Here is a 21,140-nt window from a genome sequence, read left to right as displayed (position 1 = left end):
ATTTATTGTTTAGAAAGTATGACGAGAATAAAAAAATAAACTTGTGAATTGGAAAAAGATGTTTCGTTTTACTGTATGTTATACGATATACATGGGAAATAATTGCGCTAAATATAAATTGTCTGCATGACAAGAATTAATACTAGTTTTTATCAATAATTTGCACTGATTTACTGAACTTTTTTTAAAATATATAGTCTCATGAACAACTTCCCATAAAAAAATGAAACCAAACATTTTTATTTGTGTAAACTGAACATTTATACATAATTGCAATATGATCAGGGTGTCAGTACAACTGATATCTGTATCACAGTCAATTTTCTGTTCAAAATAAATGATTGTTTTCATGTCGCTGATTCTCGGTATCTATTTTAGGATGAAATAAATGATAATGTTAAAAGAACAATAGATTCCAGCTTAATGGTAAAATGACACTTAAATTAAAATAAAAAATACACTACAACAATACGATATCAAAATAGAAACATTAAATGTAATACTCCTAAAATTCCATACATTATTTTTCTTAAAAAGGAAAAATGAATCTCATTTGCACTAGAAGTCGGATATGGGTTTGTTACTTTGCGATCACAATTGTTAGAATACTTCCCCACGCATGCTGCAAATTGCATCACGTGTCCTACATAATGTTGTTCTTGTACGCCATGAATGAGATGTGACATCGGTCCAGTGGCAAATATAGGCACATCCTCTCCGCCATGTGACTCTGACGCGACGGGAACAGCACTTTGTTGCACATAATTATCAGAAGCTGAAAAGAATCAAAACACTTTGATCGTAATCTACTTGGAAACCTCATTATTCAATTTCAGGCTTACTATTTCTATCATCTGAAAAGAAGCAGTGGGCATGTTGTGACCCTAATGAATTTGAATATACATGACATGGTTTGATTTTTTTGGACTGATGTTTTTGATTGCTTTTTTGTATCTTATCTTACTGTTTTGAGTGTCTTGTTCGATTGTTTCTGGTAGAACATATCAATACCATCTTGTCTGGGTCATACGATGAAAGAAAATGTGTTTTCTCCTGGTGCATTACTGACCTTATATTTGGGTTTGACGGAAGTTCACACCTCCTAAACCTTTTTTGTGATTTTGTTTGTTCTCATAAGCAGTAAAACAATGAATGCAAGAACCAGAGCAACTTTTACATCGAATTTAAAAAAAAAAACCTTGAAATTTCATTACCTGATGAATAAAATAAATAAAAACAAAAACAAACATAAAACAACATTCACACTATTTAGATTTCCGGCTTACTTGTATCAACTCCTGTAATATCCCCTCTTCCCACAATAGTATAATTCATGCCCGGTCCATTTCCATAAGATAATGTTGTATATGGCAAATTATCTAACGAGGGTTCATACAATAATGGATTGGCAAGACCTGTAGGAAGTAGAATTACAGTGTAGTAAAAACAACTGAAATTATCAAAAAGAACAACTCAATATTTGTGATAATAAACTGTCAAAACATTGTGTTTTGCATCAAATAACCTTTAATATTTATGTTCCGGACGAAAATACCAGTCAGAACGATCAAAATTTAAAACAAAATCACTCCAAGCAAGAGATGACAATTATTCAAAATATGTAGTTATAGTGTTGATAAATTCGTATGAAAATGTTTTAAAATGGTACTAGAATTGTTATTTCCCCATTTAAGTAATATATGTATCTTACTCTCAAATATATATACTGAACCATCAACTTCGGGTGTGTACTTCAAGTTTCTTACAACATTAACTTTCATGTGTGAATTTTTAGTTTCATACAACATTTAGGTGTATTTCTAAACTTATCAATGATAAATAAAACCTGTAACTGGGTTGGATATTGACATACATGTATTGTGTATATTTTCTCTGAAAATATGCGAGAATAACCTTAAACAAAACTAAAACTGTATCGAAAGTAAAGCTATCTATTGTTATCCATTCAGACACGAATTAGTTCAGTTCATTGAAAGACATCCTTCGAAACCAAATATAAACTGTTCCGAACAATTATGTTCAGCATCGAATCAAATTTTGATATTATTGGTATACAATTTTATTGTATTTATATATCACTTCATTATTCACACCCAGTAGGTTACAATAACTTTCTGGTTTTGTTCTTGTGAGCGAAACAAATATAGGGGAAATCGGTCATAGCCTTTTCCAGGATATTGTGTTCTTGTGAGCGAAACAAATACAGGGGAAATCGGTCATAGCCTTTTCCATGATATTGTGTTCTTGTGAGCGAAACAAATACAGGGGAAATCGGCCATAGCCTTTTCCATGATATTGTGTGCTTGTGAGCGAAACAAATACAGGAGAAATCGGTCATAGTCTTTTCTAGGAACATTACCTAAAATATTATTTCCTCTATACGGATATCCACCTATATTGAACACGTGTGAATGATCACCAGTTACTATGATTAACGTCTCTTCCTGATTGGTCAGTTCTATCGCTTTCCTAACTGCGTTCTCCAATGTTAATACTTCTTCTAATGCCCTCTTTGCAGTTGTGTCATGATGACCATGGTCAATACGACCCCCTTAAATGTAAATTGATAAGTTTTTTTTTCATTTGAACATTCTTAATATAAAATTCTCTGAAAAAAAGAAGATATCACATATGACAAAATTCCAGACTTGGAGCATTCGTGTTTCTTTTTCGAGATCTTTAACCCCTCTCACTAAAAAAATGTCAATAGGCCACAACATGTTCACCTCCATTATAAAAATCTGCCCCTTATTCAATATGGCTGCAATAACCGTGAAAGGGCCTGTTCTGTTGTAATTTTTGACCAAAGCTTCCTCTCAGCCTTGGCAATGAATCAAGGCTTTACTTTGTAGAATATATCATCGATAGCTCTAAAATAATGCAAGTAGTATAGCTTCATACTAAGTTGGTAATTATATTCTAGTTACATATAAAATTGAGAATGGGAATGGGGAATGTGTCAAAGAGACAACAACCCGACCATAGAGCAGACAACAGCCGAAGGCCATCAATGGGTCTTCAATGCAGCGAGAAACTCCCGCACCCGGAGGCGTCCTTCAGCTGGCCCTTAAACAAATATGTATACTAGTTCAGTGATAATGGACGTCATACTAAACTCCAAATTATACACAAGAAACTAAAATTAAAAATGTTACAAGACTAACAAAGGCCAGAGGCTCCTGACTTGGGACAGGCGCAAAAATGCGGCGGGGTTAAACATGTTTTTTGAGATATCAACCCTCCCCTATACCTCTAGCCAATGTAGAAGAAACAAACGTACAACAGTACGCATAGTAAAACTCAGTTTAAGAGAAGTCCGAGTCCGATGTCAGAATAGGAAACAAAAGAAAATAAACAAAATGACAATAATACATAAATAACAACAGACTACTAGCAGTAACTGACATGCCAGCTCCAGACCTCAATTAAACTGATTGAAAGATTATGTCTTCATCATATGAATATCATATGCATTGATTAAAAAAACGTATAATGCTAAAAGAGGAAGAACACAAAATCACAATGAAAGTTCGCAAGAAGAGTACATTATGGAAAAAAAACAATCACTGTTTGTCATTTCTCTCTCGATATCCTTCTAGAATGGACTGTTGGTGACTTAAACAACCAACCACCAGTCACTGAAGTCGTTAAAATATAAGTTGGACATACCATGATATTCAAAAAATAAAAACAATATGTTATAAATTTTATGCGTCCGAAGCCCTTTTCTGGAATTACCTTCACCAGGAAGCTCAAAGCCGAACATTTGAAAGCCAATGATGTATAAGAACCGAAACAGTTGAAGAGCTATAAAATCAAAAAGGGCCTAAACAAAATAGCCAAATCCATCTATGGCCAACTTTGAACTAATTTAGAAAACTATAAACGGGCAAATTTAGAAAGATTTGTTATAAATCATGTCAGCACCGAAGTTTTAATTACTGAGCTGATGACTGATAGTCCACCAGCAGAGGAAGATAACACTTAAACTTTCATTCCTAGAAAATTAATTTAACAAAAAAATAAATGCTACCAAAATTACTTAAGAGTCATTTTTCAAACAAAATAATAAGCCCTTTTATGTTTTACTGCGTATCGTTTTTTTAAACCCTGCTTTAAAGCTATGTTTCCTTTGTTGGTATATTGACACACTTAACCTTTCATCACTTTGTTTTCAAGTTATATAAATAAGATGAAATACTAAAATTACGAAACGTTCATACCTTCAACCAATAAGAAAAACCCTTTTGTGTTCTTTTTAAGAATTTGTATTGCTTTTTCTGTCATTTCCTCTAAGCTCGGTTCTCCGTCGTTTGCTTTATTTCTATCAACTTCATACTGCATATGTGATGATTCAAATAGTCCTTGTAATATAAAAAAAGTTATATTAATAATCTTATCCCACATAAACATAAACGTATGGAAATCGAAAAAAAAACACATGTTGATATAATAGTTTTCGAATTTCAAATGTATATTTGTTTATTCCATATACTCGATTTCTATTGGATTTCATTTCCTCTCCATTTACATGGACTTTTTTCAAATTTGATAATTGCAGTTTTCTGGGTTTGAAAAAAAAATTTCTATCACGATTGTTTAATAGCTTTGAAAGTTTCTATTTATTATTCAAAAGAATGAACAATATCTACCATTGTTGTTTTTTATTTTTTGTTTCTAGTGTATAAACGATGCATTTGGTTTTCTCTTTTGCATTGTTTCACATTTTGTCATGGCGGGATCTTTTACAGATAACGATACGGTACGAGTTTTGCTCATTCTTGAAAAACTTTATCGTTGTTTACATCCTCGTCCTTTGGTCTCTGGTGTATACTTGTCTCATTGGGAATAATGCGTTTCTTTTTATTTTTTTTATATAAATAAAAATAGGTTTCTGTGTGCAAAAGGTATTAATTTCTTGTAATTTCTTGTTAAATAAGCTGTAGAATTCAAGGGGAGACACATTAAACATACCTAATACAGAGTCTGTGGTAGCTGGATCTATCCTTTCAAATTCCAGTTTATTAGTTACATATCGATTACGCCTTTCCTTTTCATTTTGCATTCTTTGCCATTCCTGAAAAATAACAAATTCTTTCCAGCTAAATTCCACTACATATGTACATTTCCGGTCTGAGTCTATCAATATATTTTATCACTGGTATATGTAGAAGTGTTTTGTACACGCTTTATAAACAGATAATGGGACTTTTGCGACTTCATTTACCTCCTGATTTGCATCATGCAGGAATCTACTGTGTAACTGTTAAAATATTATATTGTGTTTACATAGACACTTATCACTTTATATGTGTAAAAAAACCATATGTGTGACCTCAAAGTTTTCGAGCCAATAATACAAAAAAAAAAAATTTGCACACAAAAAGGACATATTTAAACATTTTTTTGAAAAAAAAACATTGTGTGTGAAATATCAGGATTAGTTTAAGTGAACACATAATTTTGCTCGAATTAAAGGTCATTTATCTTAACATGTTGTGCAGTAATGTTAGATATATATACAAATTAAGTCGATATGTTGGCAAACTTTATCGTTCTAATACGATGATCTGTTGCAAAAGGGTTTCATCTCCATACGATATTATCAGGAACTGCCGCTTTAATTATTCGTATTAAGATAAGAAAATCAAAAGACAACAAGGTTATTTGATGTCAGAACTAAGTTTCTACGTATGAAGATATACGAAAAACCAAACAACACATTGCTTAAATTAAATACTAAAAGGAGCCTCGTGGATGCATAAGACTAGTTCCGATCTTTTTGGTTTTGTTTTAGAAAAAAATCTTGATGTTTGTGTCGAGTACAATGAAGACTATTAAGTCTACTGATACCATTACCTCGTGCGGCATAAACAAATGCAGTTTTGTAAAAGTTATTTGTATGTTTGCTTGAATTTTTAAGTCAGTCATGGCGTACGTCTGTGTATCTAATTAATTATATAGAACTCTGATTTCGTTATCCTCATAAGAGATGAGGATAACGAAATCAGAGTTCTATATTTTAATTAGATTGTACGTCTGTGATTTATACAGAATATATGGCAGTTGTTTTCCACATGCTCCGTTGATTGATCGCTTTTGATTATACATTTTTAGACATATCGTTCAAAAGATTCCATACGGAAACAAATTAACCTTTGACCAAATTTCTGCCTATCAATAACTGTTGCGACTTTAGACCTTTTGACCTCAAAGTTTTCAAGTCAATAATACATAAAAAGGATAACAGGAATTGTAAAAAATACCTAACAGTAAAACCGATTATATCAACCACAAACACCCGACTCCTAAAAAAACCAGACATGCAAAGACAAACCCCAACGATGATTTGACTTGGTACATGCATAAATATGATGCGATTAAACCAGTTTCATCTGTACATAAGCTTCCCCATTTGCCTTGCTGGACAATATGTTAAAACACAAACAGTCAGAAACTTGCTAATTGCAGCTACCAAACAGGATGACCACTACCTAGAACACAGAAATAAAAATGGAATAAAAGAAGATAGCTAATGTAGCTACAGCTATTGGTTGGATACTATCGCTCAAAAAAGAAGAAAAAAATCAGAAAAAAAAAACACTTTCTTCTTGGTTTCGAGGCGTCTCAACAGAAAATTTAATTATAATTTTGCAGTATAAATGAGAACCCAGTAAGTATTTTAAATCTCCAGGCAATTATCGGAAGAAAGAACCATTTTACTGAATTAGTAAGTCTGTCGCGTCTGTAGTCTTTGCTGTTGAAAGATTAAGAAAATTTCCGAGTTAAAATTTGGGAAATCCTTATGGTTTAATCAGCATTTCTTCCTTTAAATGTGCTAAATAAAATATTTTTATGCTAATTTGACGAGAGGCATGGTTTCTAGCATTTGAGAAAAGTAAAAGGAAAAAGAAGAAAACACAAACTTATTTTGTTTGTTTGTGTAAATGTAACATATTTGTATTTTTTTATTATTTATTTGTGCTATTTAGTGGAATTTATACTAATACATTTCTTATATTTTATATCTTATATCTTAAGGTTCCAAATTTATTATCCGTAAAATGAAAAGGTTAAGTCCCGGACACCTGTACAGCATATATATCATAAGCTGAGTTCAACTTTATCGCAACTCGGCAAAAATAATCAGTCAGTTGAGGAAAAAAATGTACTTTTTAAAAATGTAAAAAAAGTGCATTACTTACAGATACGAGATTCAAACCATCAGTTCTTTTACCCTTGCTTCCATCCTCTGCATCATTAGTTGTATTAGGTAAAAACCTTGTTCTTCCACCACCCATGGCAACCTTAAACAATACATTGCAATTTGATAATGGTATAGATATCACTTTTCCAAAAAGAATAATGCAACTGCATCTATTTGGTGCCAAGATCTTTATTAAATAATAATAAAAAAAAATCACAGCAAATACACACACACCAATGATTCCGTTTGAAGATGGTGCTGTATAAGAAATATTTGTTTTTATTATTATTTTTTTTTACTTTTGCTTCATAACATCAATTTGTTTTGCATTCTTTTAAAATTTAAAAATGTGATGTAATGAAGCAACAAAACTTAAGAATATTTATGTAATCACTTCTGAAACTGTAACAACTATAATCACATTTTGACTCTTGTTTCCTTAACTTTCATTAGCAGCAAATGTTTCATTCATTTTCAGGACGAGAACAAATTCACAATAAATATAATAAAGGAAATTCATGACTTAGGTAGGGATATTTGATAGGGACAGAAATTTTGCCTTGCAACAGCCCACCTCAGAGTTGTCTCAAGAGTTCTTAAAGCGTAAAGAATGCGTGGCACTCTCTCTACACGGGACATCAGATTCAATGTCATCATTGTGACCGGACGTGGCAGTGTATTTATGCACAACGCCCAGCTAACATACGCCTCACTATGGCAAGGATTTTACTCAGCCGGTCGGAAGAAGACAAAGAATGACAATATTTGTATTCCCCAGTACCCCTTGGACAGTAATCACAGATCACTAACATATTTTACGCAATTAGGGGAAACAGGAACCGCTGATGCCGAATTCATCCACGGTTTTTAGTAGGATAATTTTTCATGTTTACATATATTTTGTATGCCCGGTTATAGTCTTTATCGTGTTATTGTCTTTCATACTTTGACTTATGCTATTTATTCAATCCTTGGTAGTTTATTTTTTCTTCCAGTAAGTGTACTTACTGGTAGTGTTTAAGACTACTAAAAACTTCATTGATGTTCAATGGTTTTAAACATGTTTTGTCAAAGAAGTCACTGTAATATAGGCCCTAATGCGTTGTCTGTTGTTGGTATCTTTCGCCTCTCTGTTAAGGTAGCACACATCTAAGATATTGAAATATCATATGTTGGAAACAATTGTCATGTGTTTACAATGTTCTTCTTGTGACAATAAAAGTAATCTCAATTTTAGAATGAATGAACATCGGTCTTATGTTAATGATCCTAATAACAACAAATTTCTCTATAAACATTTCAATCAGCCTGACCATTCTATTATTTCAATGAAAATCCGGTTTATAGAGAAAATATATCATTCAACAAATGACCCCATATTGAGTACACCATATCGTTTACAAAGAGAAGACTTTTTGGATAAGAGAGTTGGGAACAGCCATTCCCTATGGATGCAGTGACAAAATTGATGGTATAGGTATTTTGTCTAGTCCCAGGTGTAGTACTGTCAATACATCACAATAATTTAATACTTCAGCTCGACGAAATAGAAGTCATGGTCACAGAAAATATACACCACCTGCTGTGCACACCGTGACAATTGATACTCTGGTAACGTCTGTTCAAAAACCCTTTAAGAATTCACCATATCAGAACTAAATTATACTGCATTCCATTATCTAAACTTTATTTACTATTTCAAGAGGTCCAAAATACTTCCGTTATTGATTCTAATTCTGTTGTGTATAGATTAGTTGCAATAATCATGGACATTGCTAACCATAGACTATTCAAGGCGACCTTGGCATCATTACCAATGAACAACTAAGAGAGTTGTTAGCCAAGGGACCAAAATATAGAATTCCCCAGCCCATCAACTGGAAAAAGAACTTCAGGTTACTGATGGATGCAGTTGAGGACTATGCTAGAAAATGGGTAAAGCGCGAACCAGACGAACCAGAACTGGACACTTTGTCTGAATGACCAAAGCTATTCGATCATGCATTCAGAAGCGCATTCAAAAACTACAATGTACTATGAGCACAAGGGTTTCTAACCCTTTCAAGAATCCGGAGGTTGTGGATGCTTTGTCCTGTTTGCATGACAAATATGTCGTTGTTCCAGCAGATAAAGCCTCCAATAATATTGTCTTCATATGTTAAAGCCATTATTTGCAATGTCTCACAACAGAGCTTGGAATAAACATCACAACTGGTAATCTTACATATTCTTTAACATCATTTACAAAGGATGATGAAATTTTACAAAATCACAAATCTGTCCTTATTTCTTTTGGTATCAACATCAAAGAAAACGGAGAAAATTTACCGTCATTATACTGGATACCAAAACTTCACAAAACTCCATATAAAGAACGATACATAGCTGGATCATCAAAATGTTCGACTAAATATATTTCTAAAATACTGACTACTATTCTTTCTACAGTAAAAGATGGCCTTCAAAAATATTGTGATGAGATATTCTACCAGTGGTGTTAACCAGATGTGGATTCTCCAAAATTCTAAAGATCTACTGCTTAATCTTAGATCACAATCTCTGCAGTTTTGCGGCAACATTAAGACTTTTGATTTTTCTACGCTTTACACTATTATTCCCCATGCTTAATTGAAAGATCGACTTCACCATCTCATTAAACAGAGCTTTTTCTATAAAAATGGGAATCGTTACAATAGATACAAATTTCTTGTTTTGGGTTATACTAATTCTTATTTTGATAAAAACCACACTGAATCTACCAGAAAATATACTGAAGATGAAATTATCAAAATGCTGGACTTTTTGGTCGACAATATATTTGTTGAGTTTGGAGGATTGATATTTCAACAGACAGTCAGTATTCCAATGGGTACTAATTTTGCACCCCTCCTGGCCGATTTGTTTTTGCACTCGTATGAGGCAGAATTCATTCAGAACCTTCTAAAAGACAAAAAGAAAAAGCACCTTGCGAAATTATTTAATTTTACTTTCAGATATATTGATGATATCTTATCACTGAATAACCCATATTTCAGCCAATACTTACATCTTATATATCCAAGTGAACTTGAAATTAAGGATACTACTGATACTAGAAGGACTGCCTCATACCTTGATCTTTTCCTCAATATTGACACAGATGGACGACTTCACACTTAAATCTATGACAAACGGGACGATTTCAACTTGCCAATTATCAATTTCCAATTTCTCAGCAGTAACATACCCTCTGCCCCATCGTATGGTGTTTACATATCTCAGTTGATACGTTATGCTCGTGCATGTTCACACTATACGGACTTTATATACAGGAGTGTGCTCCTTACGCAGAAACTGCTCCAATAAAGTTATGAGGATGAAAGATTAGAAATGACACTCCGTAAATTTTATGGATACCATTACGAACTGGTTGATCCATACGATGTTTCTGTGTCTAAACTAACTAAGGACATTTTTACCACGTCTTAGATTGTGGTTTGTTTACCATTTACGTCGTCTGGTCTTTTAAGTACCGGATATGACCTATTCCCGAATATGACTGTTTTGCTGAGTGTGAATTCGCATTGCTATTAGACGTGTCACGGTATTTGTTTATCAAACATTCATGTATTTAGTTATGATGTTGTATTTGTAATTCTGATCGGATATTGTTAATTGTCTGATCGTTTGTAGTTGAAATTCTATTTTTTTTAATTTTCTATTCGTTTGTAAAAGTAAAGATAATTAATCACCAGGTCATTTATAAGATTTTAGTTTAAAGCAACTATATGTACACGATTCATTTGTTTTACAGTTTGATTTAGAAGAAATACCGACATAGCTAGATAATACAATTAATTATCTAATTACTAACATAATTCTATATAGATATTCTTGTAATTGTTATAAAATACATCAAATGACATAGTTACAAACCTGATCTTGAACTGTATCAAATTTTTAGAAATTTACCTGTGACGTCACTTTTGTGGCGTTGATCCAGTCGTTTGAAAGACAGTTCGTGGTTCTGTTGTGCTGTTTTTGTGTGTTGTCCTATGTTGTTTTACGCGTTCGTTTTTATTCTGTTGTTCGCATGTCGAAATGTACTATTGTATTGTTTATTTGTGTATTTCTCTGTCCTGAATGTTCTTGCATCTATCTGTACTATATTCCTGTCATGTAATGTTGTCATTTTTGTGTTATATTTAACATTGCCATAAAAGCGCGATGTTTGGCTAGCCACAAAACCAGGTTCAACCCACCATTTTTTCTTAAAATGTCCTGTACCAAGTCAGGAAAATGGCAGTTGGTATCTTATAGCTCGTTTCTGTGTTTTGCATTGTCGTATGTTTTTGTTCACTTCAGTGTTTCTGATGTTTCGTTGTTTTTCTCTTATAGTTGATGTGTTTCTCTCTGTTTTTTAGTTTGTAACCCGGATTTGTTTTCTCTCAATCGATTTATGACTTTCGAACAACGGTATACTACTGTTGCCTTTATTTAAGTAAGCATGCGGAATTCTAATATCACAACTCAAACCATTTCTTGCTGACGTTATACATGTACTGACATTGGAGCTAAGCGAAATAAATTTATCACAAGAATTATGGGATTTATGCTATAGGTCATTTAATTGAAATGAGTTCAGTTGATATTTCTAATTAATAGAGTCGCACTCTCTACTATAAACCTACCTGTATGTACGAATTATCATAAATAAGTTGGTAAGCAATATCTTTACAGTCTCCTGTAACATTTGTTTCTTTAAGTACAGCATCATACTCCCAGTCTCTATTAGCACTATTAGCATAGGAAGATGCAGGGGTAGCGTGGGTCAGTCGTGCAGTCGTTACCACACCTGTAGATCTACCTGAAACAAAATACAAGCAACAGTGATTCAATTTCAAGTACATAACTAAGTCTGGCTTATAAGGAAATGAATTCAAAAACGATGAGACATCCATAGTTAACATTACAATTATTTCAATGTAAAATTAAAATGATGCAATTTTGCCCTATTACTAGTTTGGTAGTTAATATAAAACCTGCTTTGTACTATTTAACACGTATTCTTAATCCGATTTTTTAATGTGCTAGTTCACAAGGTAGTAGTCCGCAAGAAGAAATGTTTTCCTACCCGGAAATATTACTGTGATTCCGGGCCGACCAGTCTTTGCTCATACTCTTCAATGCAGTAATCCTAGCAGAGAAGCAGCAAATATCAATTTTTAAGTCTTGGTTTGTTAAAGTCGTTGATCATCACTTGAGGCAAGCACACTACCACGATAACATCGAGAAAGTTTCAAATCCGATATTAATGTTAGGTGCAAATTGTGTATATATGGGTCAGATTTTCTGCGTCTCTCTGCCACTGAGTAATTTCAAAAATCCAGACAAGTATAAATTGTGATAAAATAATGATTAAATGTATTTATCAGAAAATCAAGTTTTATATGTAGCGTTTTGTGAAGAAGTAGATATAAGATGATGTGGTATGAGTGCCAATGAGACAACTCTCAATCCATGTCAAAATTTATAAAGGTAAACCATTATAGGTCAAAGTACGTTCTTCAACACGGAGCATTGGCTCACACCGAACAGTAAGCTATAAAGGGCCCCAATTATTAGTGTAAAACCATTCAAACGGGAAAACCAACGGTCTAATCGATATAAAAAACGAGAAACGAGAAACACTTATGAACCACATCAACAAACGACAACTACTGAACATCAGATTCCTGACTTAGGACAAGTGCAAACAAATGCAGCGGGTTTAAACGCCTTAATGGTACCAAACCTTCACCCTTTTTCTGAAACAATAGTGTAACATCACAACATAGAAAGACACACTATAAAATATCAACTGAAATAGCTTAACTCAATCAATTGACATATTAACACCAGTGAACAAACACTGAACAAATAAATAGACCTATGATACAATGTAAATACCAAATAAATAAACTAAGGGAAGAATAATAAAAGTAACATGTTATATCGGTATGAAATGTTAAACAATTTAAGAAAAACAATACGCTCGAACAAAAATATCAGTCATTTGCAATAACTTTAAACACAGGTAAATTAAAATAATTTTGTTGTTAGGTATACGTGTACAGTTCCAATAGAGAAAGGAATTATTTTTACAAAATAAATAATTTTAATGTTTATGGTACGAAGTGAAAATTTATAGTAATACCAAATACTTATCAAAGCTGGTATATAGACCAGATATAACCCTGAATAACATTAAATAACAAAAAAGCATTACAATTAGTATCAACAGGTCAAATAAACAAGAAAGTACGATATTAGAGTACTCGCAGCTACTGACAGCTAGTTAAAAGCCAAAACAGTTAATAATAAAAAATCTTGCATCAGAGACTAAAATCAACTTAAACACATCCCAGGGATTTAGTATTTTAACGTCATGGACAGTCAAAGAAGACATGACTAGTGCAATGCCAAAAATAAATGTATCGACAGACAGTAGGAGAGTTAGGAGTTTGACCTGTTTATAGATCAAAATGAACGTGGGTGTGTCTTTATACATCCCGTTTGAAAAGAATACAAATTTAGTTATGTTTTAATTTGCTGATGACAAAATCGATATTAGTGCCAATGTAAACTATATTCAAAGATCTAATTACAACATTGGTAAGATAACCTTTACTAATAAGTTTGTTTAAAGGTTCGATGAGTTTACACGGATCACATAGTGATTCCCGCGCTTTAAGTACAATATTTCCGTAAAATTTAGGATGCGAAATACCGTTTTTAATCAGTTTTCTACAGGTACAGCCAAATTTTCTTATCAAATCTTTGTATCTATGAAAGAACTTAGCAAAAATTTTACGTAATTTATGGTAACGAAATCCCTGACTTAATAATTTACCAGTGATGCATTGATTACGTTCGTTAAAATCTATGACATCACTATACATACGGGCATAACGAACGAATTGGGATATATAAACACCGTATGATGGAGCCAAAGGAACATCGCCGTCTAAAAAAGGAAAATTAACAATAGAGAATGAAAAATCGTCTCTTTTGTCGTAAATTTTCGTCTGGAGTTTTCCTTTAGAGATTGAAATGTCCAAATCCAGAAAAGGACAACTACTGCTGTTTATGTTAGATTTAGTTAAAGTAAGTTCTATTGGGTAAATTTCGGTTGTATATTTAGAGAACTCTGGATTATTAAACGAGTAAATATCATCTAGATAACGGAAGGTATTGTTGAATGTATCAACCAAATATAACAATGACGTGTCTTTACTGAGTTTGGTCATAAACTGAGATTCATAGCAATACAGGAATAAATCTGCTATTAAAGGGGCGCAGTTAGTGCCCATAGGAATACCTACTACTTGTCGATACACTTTATCGCCGAAACGTACATTTAAATTTAATTAAATATGTAAACTTTTTCTTGATAAGATTGTGTGGAAGTGTAGTATAGAGAGTAGAAAAATCATAACTGTCAACAGAATTAAAAGGACCATCAAAAAGTTACAGGGTATTAAAGTCAATACAAGAGCACAATTGTCTCATTATAAAACAACGACCTATCCATCCATCCATCCATCCATCAATTAAAGCATATACATTCGAGGTTAAAATGCCCCCCCTTTTTTCTATTTGTTACAAATCAAGGAATCCTCAGTCTGTTATTTCTTTTTTTATAATTGGTAACAAGGTGAGTACATTTTTTATGAGAAATTTTTCACCATTATCTCTAGTTGGTCTAAAATGTTGCCTCAAGTGAATTAAATCGAAGTAACTTATTTTCAAATATTAGAATAAGAAGATGTGGTATGATTGCCAATGAGACATCTCTCCACCAGATACCAAATGACATAGAAGTTTAAAACTTTAGATCACCGGACGGCCTATACAATGAGCAAAATCAATACCGCACAGTCAACTATAAAAGGTCCCGAAATAACAAATGTTTAACAATTCAAACGAGAAAAATAACGGCCTATTTAATACGCAAAGCAATGAACGAAAAAACAAATATGGTAAACAGCAACAAACGACACATTGAAATACAGGCTCCTGACTTGGGACAGGTACATCCATAATGTGGCGGGGTTTAACATTTTTGCCCTTACCTGGGACAGTGGTGTAACGACACAACACATCAACAAAGTATAAACGACAATAATTCTTATATGATTTGCATATTAGGGAATACGTTAATATGATTGGTCGAGAAGGCTCTTGACGTTGTTTATTTTTCGATAGACGACGTTGACAGAACTAATTTTTGTAACCAATGTAAACAAGATGACGGCGACTTTAAAAATATTTATTTCCACTTTTAAATATAAAACATTTACTCGAACAAAAAACTTACCTGCATCATTAAAGTGATGAAGAATAGATTTAATTTTGTTCTCTTCAGTTTCAGCAGAACAATTCCCCGCCGTGACCTTGTCATTGAAGCCAACTATGTAGAAATTTGTTTTATAACCACTCATCAGCGCCGTGGCTGTTTGTGCAGAGTCTGGAACCTGCCTATCATTTCCGTATGTCTTATAAAATAAAAAAAAGATTGTCGAAAAAGAAAAAAACAATAATAAAAAACCCATAAGAAATGCACATACTACAGCATTGGCATTCCATGTACCTAAAGCCTTGATTCTATGTTTAAGTATAATGACACTATGTTTCTATTTCTATATATATTGACTTCTCAATTAAAACATTTTTTTTTCTTCATTATATTAAAAAGCTTATTAGGGTAGGAACATTAAAGTACTTTCACTCAGTCAATACGTTCAGGGCCGTGACTAGCCTCTTTTGAAAGTGAGGCAAAATATATTCGACGAGTTGAGCGAGGTAAAAAAAATTTCGGCGAGGGGTCTGGGGGCCGCTCAATGTCCCCATAAGCTCTGGTAAATTGACGCAAAATCGTGCATTCTGAGCGTTTACCGAACCCTTTCTTAATCTGAAAAGCAAGTTTTGTTTTTATTATTTTTTCGATAATATTCCTGATTCAAAGCAAAATATATAGATTCAGTGTAAGAACTTTCAGTTTTTAGGGACAAAATCAAAAGACTGATACGTAGGATAAAGCAAAAATTGTAATTAACATATTCCCATGCTGTTTTTTTGTTGTTTTTTTTGCTATTGAATTAATGCTTGCTGAAAAACGTATTTTACCTATAAATAATGTTTTTTTTTTCAAATTAAGTTAAGAGGGGGCTGATTAACATTGAATTGCTATATATATGTGAATTCAGTATTTATAACACATTTCAATTACAACTTGATGTAGTTCTAACTGTGATAAAGGGCCGCCTTTACCTTGTTGTAGGCTATGAATGATTCGTATATTGTTCAGCGACTGTCACGACGAAGAACAGGAATAAAAGCCCTGTGCATTGATAATTTGTATTTCTTCTTTGTATTGTGTGCGATTTTGTCTCATGCACACTTACTCCATACCCCTTTGTTATCTATTTTAGGTCCTGAACACCGCTTAATGCAAGGGTAGCCCTTCAATGTAAAAGGCCATTTGCTAAAACAATTTCTACATCGAGATGACCGTGAGGGCATTCCGATGTATTGTTGCCGACGAGATTTCCACTTACGTAACTTTCGTGTTTGACTGGTAACCGATCTATAAACAGATAAATACGCGGACATTATCGAGTGCAAAATAACATTCCTTATCGCTTGTTATAAATTCATTTCTTCAATGAATACTGATAAAAATATTTTTGTTTAGAACACAAATTAATACTATGGAATGTTTTAGAAATATATATATAAGTAAAAAATCATTGATAATATCTATACACACGTATATGGAACGCGGAAACCACATTAATAGATAATCACAGTTTATCGGGGATAATGACAGTTTATCGGTCGATCATCATAGATAGTCGGCGTAAAGTATAATTTACGGTCGACCATCATAAATGAGTTAATCAATGCGACTCGCGCGCAGATATTGATAGTTACTTTTTTGATAATGCATTAACGGTCGATAATGTGAATTGTTTCGATAATGATAGTTAACATCCACCAAATGAATTAAAACACGAGTCGTAAATTCGAAAACTTGAATTAAAACCGGAAATGCTTGCCGATTGTAAAATCGATTTTGATTGGAGGTCATCTTTTTTCTAATTTCGCTTTTGCGAATTGATGTAAGCAGCATGGATACAACAATCTATATGTTTTTGAAGGTGAGTGACAGCTGTAAATAATAATCTTATGTTATTTAAGGACATAGTTACTGTAATTTGTAATACTGATTCTCATTACTCCTTCATATATAGACCTGAATCAAGCGATATTCCTCAAATTCCTTGACAGGTCAACGTCAAAAGACCAAGGTAGCCTGTTGTCACCTGGCATTTTGCTTTTCACCCCATGTGACTATAAATTGCGTTTGTGTTATGGGGAAGAGGTTTTTGAAATTGAATTATCGGTGCTGGCAATTACCGAAAATAAGAATCCGAACACAGTTACAAGCCACTGTGACAGGATGAAACAGTTTAAAAAAATAATCTATAGGACAACAAAGGCAGTCTGACTAGACCCAGCCCCTACTAACAGCAGTGGATAGTAGGGGTTGGGTCTAGTCACGCAATGTGGTTTTCAATTTTTAGTCTAAGTGCTTTAATACCTAAAGTTATCTAATCAACATAAATATAATTTTATGGTACATGTACTGTATTGTACTGTAAATTAAATTTTTTAAAGCCGTGGGCTCTGATGTAATAAAAATGTTCAGAAATACAAGTAGGTAAATAAGTAAATTGAATGATTTTATTAACATAAAATTTTCAAAACTGACTAAACCAAGTATAATGAACAGTACTTGTAGTATAGGCAATATTACTGTCCAAAAGTTCATCACAGCTTGATTTTTGACCGTATACTTCTGAGCTATCCTTAAATATAACTGATCTGAAAAAAAAATAAAACTACATTTGGTAGCAGACCAAGCAAAACATGAAGTCAACGCGCGTTAACGCCACGTGAACATATTTTATTTGTTAACTCCAATTTTCGTGTTTACTATAATTACGTTAACGTGGTCACAGAAATGTTTGAATCTTATGAATTTAATGCAAGATAAAATCAGTACTTTAGAAATCATTGAATCATTTTGATGATACCGAAATACAATCAATGGATATAACTTCTGTTTGGATATGCCAGTTTCGTCCCATTGACAATGTTTACGATATGATAATTTGCAATGAAATACATTAGAAGGCTTTGTATTTCACTTGGAAGGCCAAACTGAAATTTTCAGAATTTAAATCAAAATAAAAGTTGATCCAATATCTTGAAATTTTATTTGAATGCAAGACATAAATAGCAGTGCTTTAGTACTTCAGCATATCAGATGAAATAAGAGTAGTGATACCAAGAATGGAATTAATACATAAAATTGTGTCTGTTTGGAGTTATGAGTTTCTCCCGTTTACACTGGTTGAAATGTGATCATTTCAGTAGGCTTCCTATATGAGGAGGTGACATACCGAAACACTATTCGAATAGAAAAGGGCAAATAGCACTGTTTTATATAGTTAGCTGTATAGGCATACATGTTAAAACTAGGGAAATATAATTGAAAAAAAGCTAACAATTCAAATTGTAAAGATATATATAGCTATTGAGGGACCAGAATTTCAAATGTTACGCTTAGGTATAAGCAATTTGATGTAATATCATAAACTTTTGGTTTAAACATTTTGTACATTCAATTTTGATGATTACTTCTCTGAAATCATAAATGTTGCATAAATACTGCATAGTAAAATCACGAACATAAATAATTTAATTTAGATTCAACCTAAAAATATGCAAAAGCATGGATGAATAAAAGTAGATGTAAAAAAGTAGGATATATTTGTACAAATGTTTTTATATATTTGTACAAATGTTGTATGATACATAATGTTCATGAAAGGGTAACTTCACTTAAACAGGTTTGCAGAAGATTATTAGCCAATGAGCTCCTTTTAGAGTGAGCTCCAGGATGTTGACATAGACGGCATCAACTACTGTTGATCAGCACCAGTAAAGACTTAAAATTGTAATATTTTTAAAAGTCTATACGAAAAACAATATCATAATAAATAAACTAAAAGAAAAATTTAACCGTTTACAAATGCCAATATACCATATCTATACGGAAAATCCTTTTTTGACTAAAACTGAATCTCTCCCTTTTGGGCCGGTCACCTGCGATGGAAATCAAAATATATTTTTTTGACAAATACCACCCTATCTTTATTCCCTATCATCATTAGAGTTAATGTTTTAGTATTCATTGAATGATTTGCACTGTACAACCCTTATTTAAATTGTAAAAAGACATCCAAGGTCAGCAAGAATGATGGTCTTACTTATTGATTCCATATACCCAGTTGATAAATAAATTAAATATATGTGTGCTCAAATATCAAAAATCATTGGGTGTTGGCACTTAAATATTTTGTGGTAGGGGTGAGCAGCTGAGGTGTCATACCCTGTCATATATTGTTTGACAAAAAAAGACCATTATAGCTTCATTACACTATTTCATGGAGAATAATAAAAGATTACATAATTAAGAATATCAAGCATAAGATAGTATATTGCCTATGATATCATCATATATTTAATCTTAATTTCTCAACCTTAGCATACGTTATGTTGCTTATGATAATAGTGACATATTGCAGTTGTTCACCCCTGACACTCATTACAAAGTAAGTCCCCGATCCCCAATGACTTTGACTTAAATGAAAAACTTTGAAGGGAAAATGGTTGTACCGCATAACCTCCACCTTTGTAGCCCCAAAACACTTAGCAGGTATGATACATGTATAACTATATCGTATTCAAATATATCCTGCAGCTATTACATATTATACAATCATGTGTATCAACGTGCATAGATGTCCTCAGTTGCCTAGTCGTCTAAGTGCTCCATCTACAATGATCACTAGTCTGTCAACTGAAGTTTGTGAGTTTAAACTCTCCCAGTGGCAGTTGCATAGTCCTAAAAAACACGCTGGTTGTTTTTTTGTACTCTAGGTTCTTCCAACAAAAGAAATGGCAACATTGAAATAGGCAAGAGTCTTAAAGGCGGTGTTAAACACCATAAATCAATCAACCATCAATGTGCATAATCATTGTACATCGTCTTGCATGTATCAATGTTCATCTATCAATGCCATGGAATTATATGGGAAATAGCAAATTACAGGTATACATCAAAATTCAAACATATATTACTTGTACTACTATACCTTAAGACAGACAACATTTCCATTGTGTTTACTGGGGTCCAAATTGGAGGCTCTTACCTGTGCTCAAAATGATCTTAAATTAACACAATTCCTGTTTCAAAGGATCTTGAACCCATTAAAGAAGGAAAATCCCTAGCGACTACATTTTTCCTATCGAATTCTAAGTTCATACGTACATGTTATAAACTGATACTTTTTTAGTTATGAACATTCGGTTTTTCAATGAGTTAAAGGAACGGTCATAAACTGTAATTATAAGGACACCTGTCTAGTTTTTAAAATTAACTAATGCCGTGTAGATTTATATTGGTTATCTATATCGTTAGATTGCTGTCTTATTGGCATGAATCTAACAGGCTCTATTCCAATAACCATGTATTTTGCGGTTGTTGTGTCTGCTTTTGATTCTAATTTAACATTTAAGCTTCGGATGTTTATCTCATAGTCTACTATTAATATTGTGTGGGGTATGTAAAATTTGCACTCCATGCTGTTCTACAATTCCTATACCATACATTTTTTACAGTTGGGTTAACTAGTGTTTTTCAGAGTAAACATCTCCACCACAGCGCTCTATTGACTAATCTAGTTATGTAACCAACTATGACAAATGCAGATTTTTGTAGAAAGTTGCAAACAGATCAATCTCAGTTTGTCGATTATTG

General features: G+C 32.8%; 1 protein-coding gene across 1 annotated transcript in view; it reads right to left on the bottom strand.

Moving 5' to 3' along the window:
- Nucleotides 1–218: 218 nt before the first annotated feature.
- Nucleotides 219–21,140, bottom strand: part of LOC127719873 (alkaline phosphatase, tissue-nonspecific isozyme-like) — a 51,770-nt gene continuing 30,848 nt past the window's right edge. The window contains exons 2-9 of the mRNA XM_052226219.1: nt 15,567–15,744; nt 11,899–12,074; nt 7,227–7,328; nt 4,996–5,098; nt 4,245–4,385; nt 2,381–2,572; nt 1,287–1,415; nt 219–775 (exon numbers count right to left, since the gene is read on the bottom strand). Coding sequence (XP_052082179.1) covers nt 477–775; nt 1,287–1,415; nt 2,381–2,572; nt 4,245–4,385; nt 4,996–5,098; nt 7,227–7,328; nt 11,899–12,074; nt 15,567–15,744 — 1,320 coding nt within the window. The 3' untranslated portion in view covers nt 219–476. The remainder of the gene's footprint in view (nt 776–1,286; nt 1,416–2,380; nt 2,573–4,244; nt 4,386–4,995; nt 5,099–7,226; nt 7,329–11,898; nt 12,075–15,566; nt 15,745–21,140) is intronic.

This window comes from Mytilus californianus, unplaced genomic scaffold, assembly GCF_021869535.1.
Source record: "Mytilus californianus isolate M0D057914Y unplaced genomic scaffold, xbMytCali1.0.p SCAF_11, whole genome shotgun sequence".
NCBI classification, from domain to species: domain Eukaryota; kingdom Metazoa; phylum Mollusca; class Bivalvia; order Mytilida; family Mytilidae; genus Mytilus; species Mytilus californianus.
Note: the sequence above shows the minus strand (reverse complement) of the source record. Positions and strands in the feature narration are given on the sequence as shown.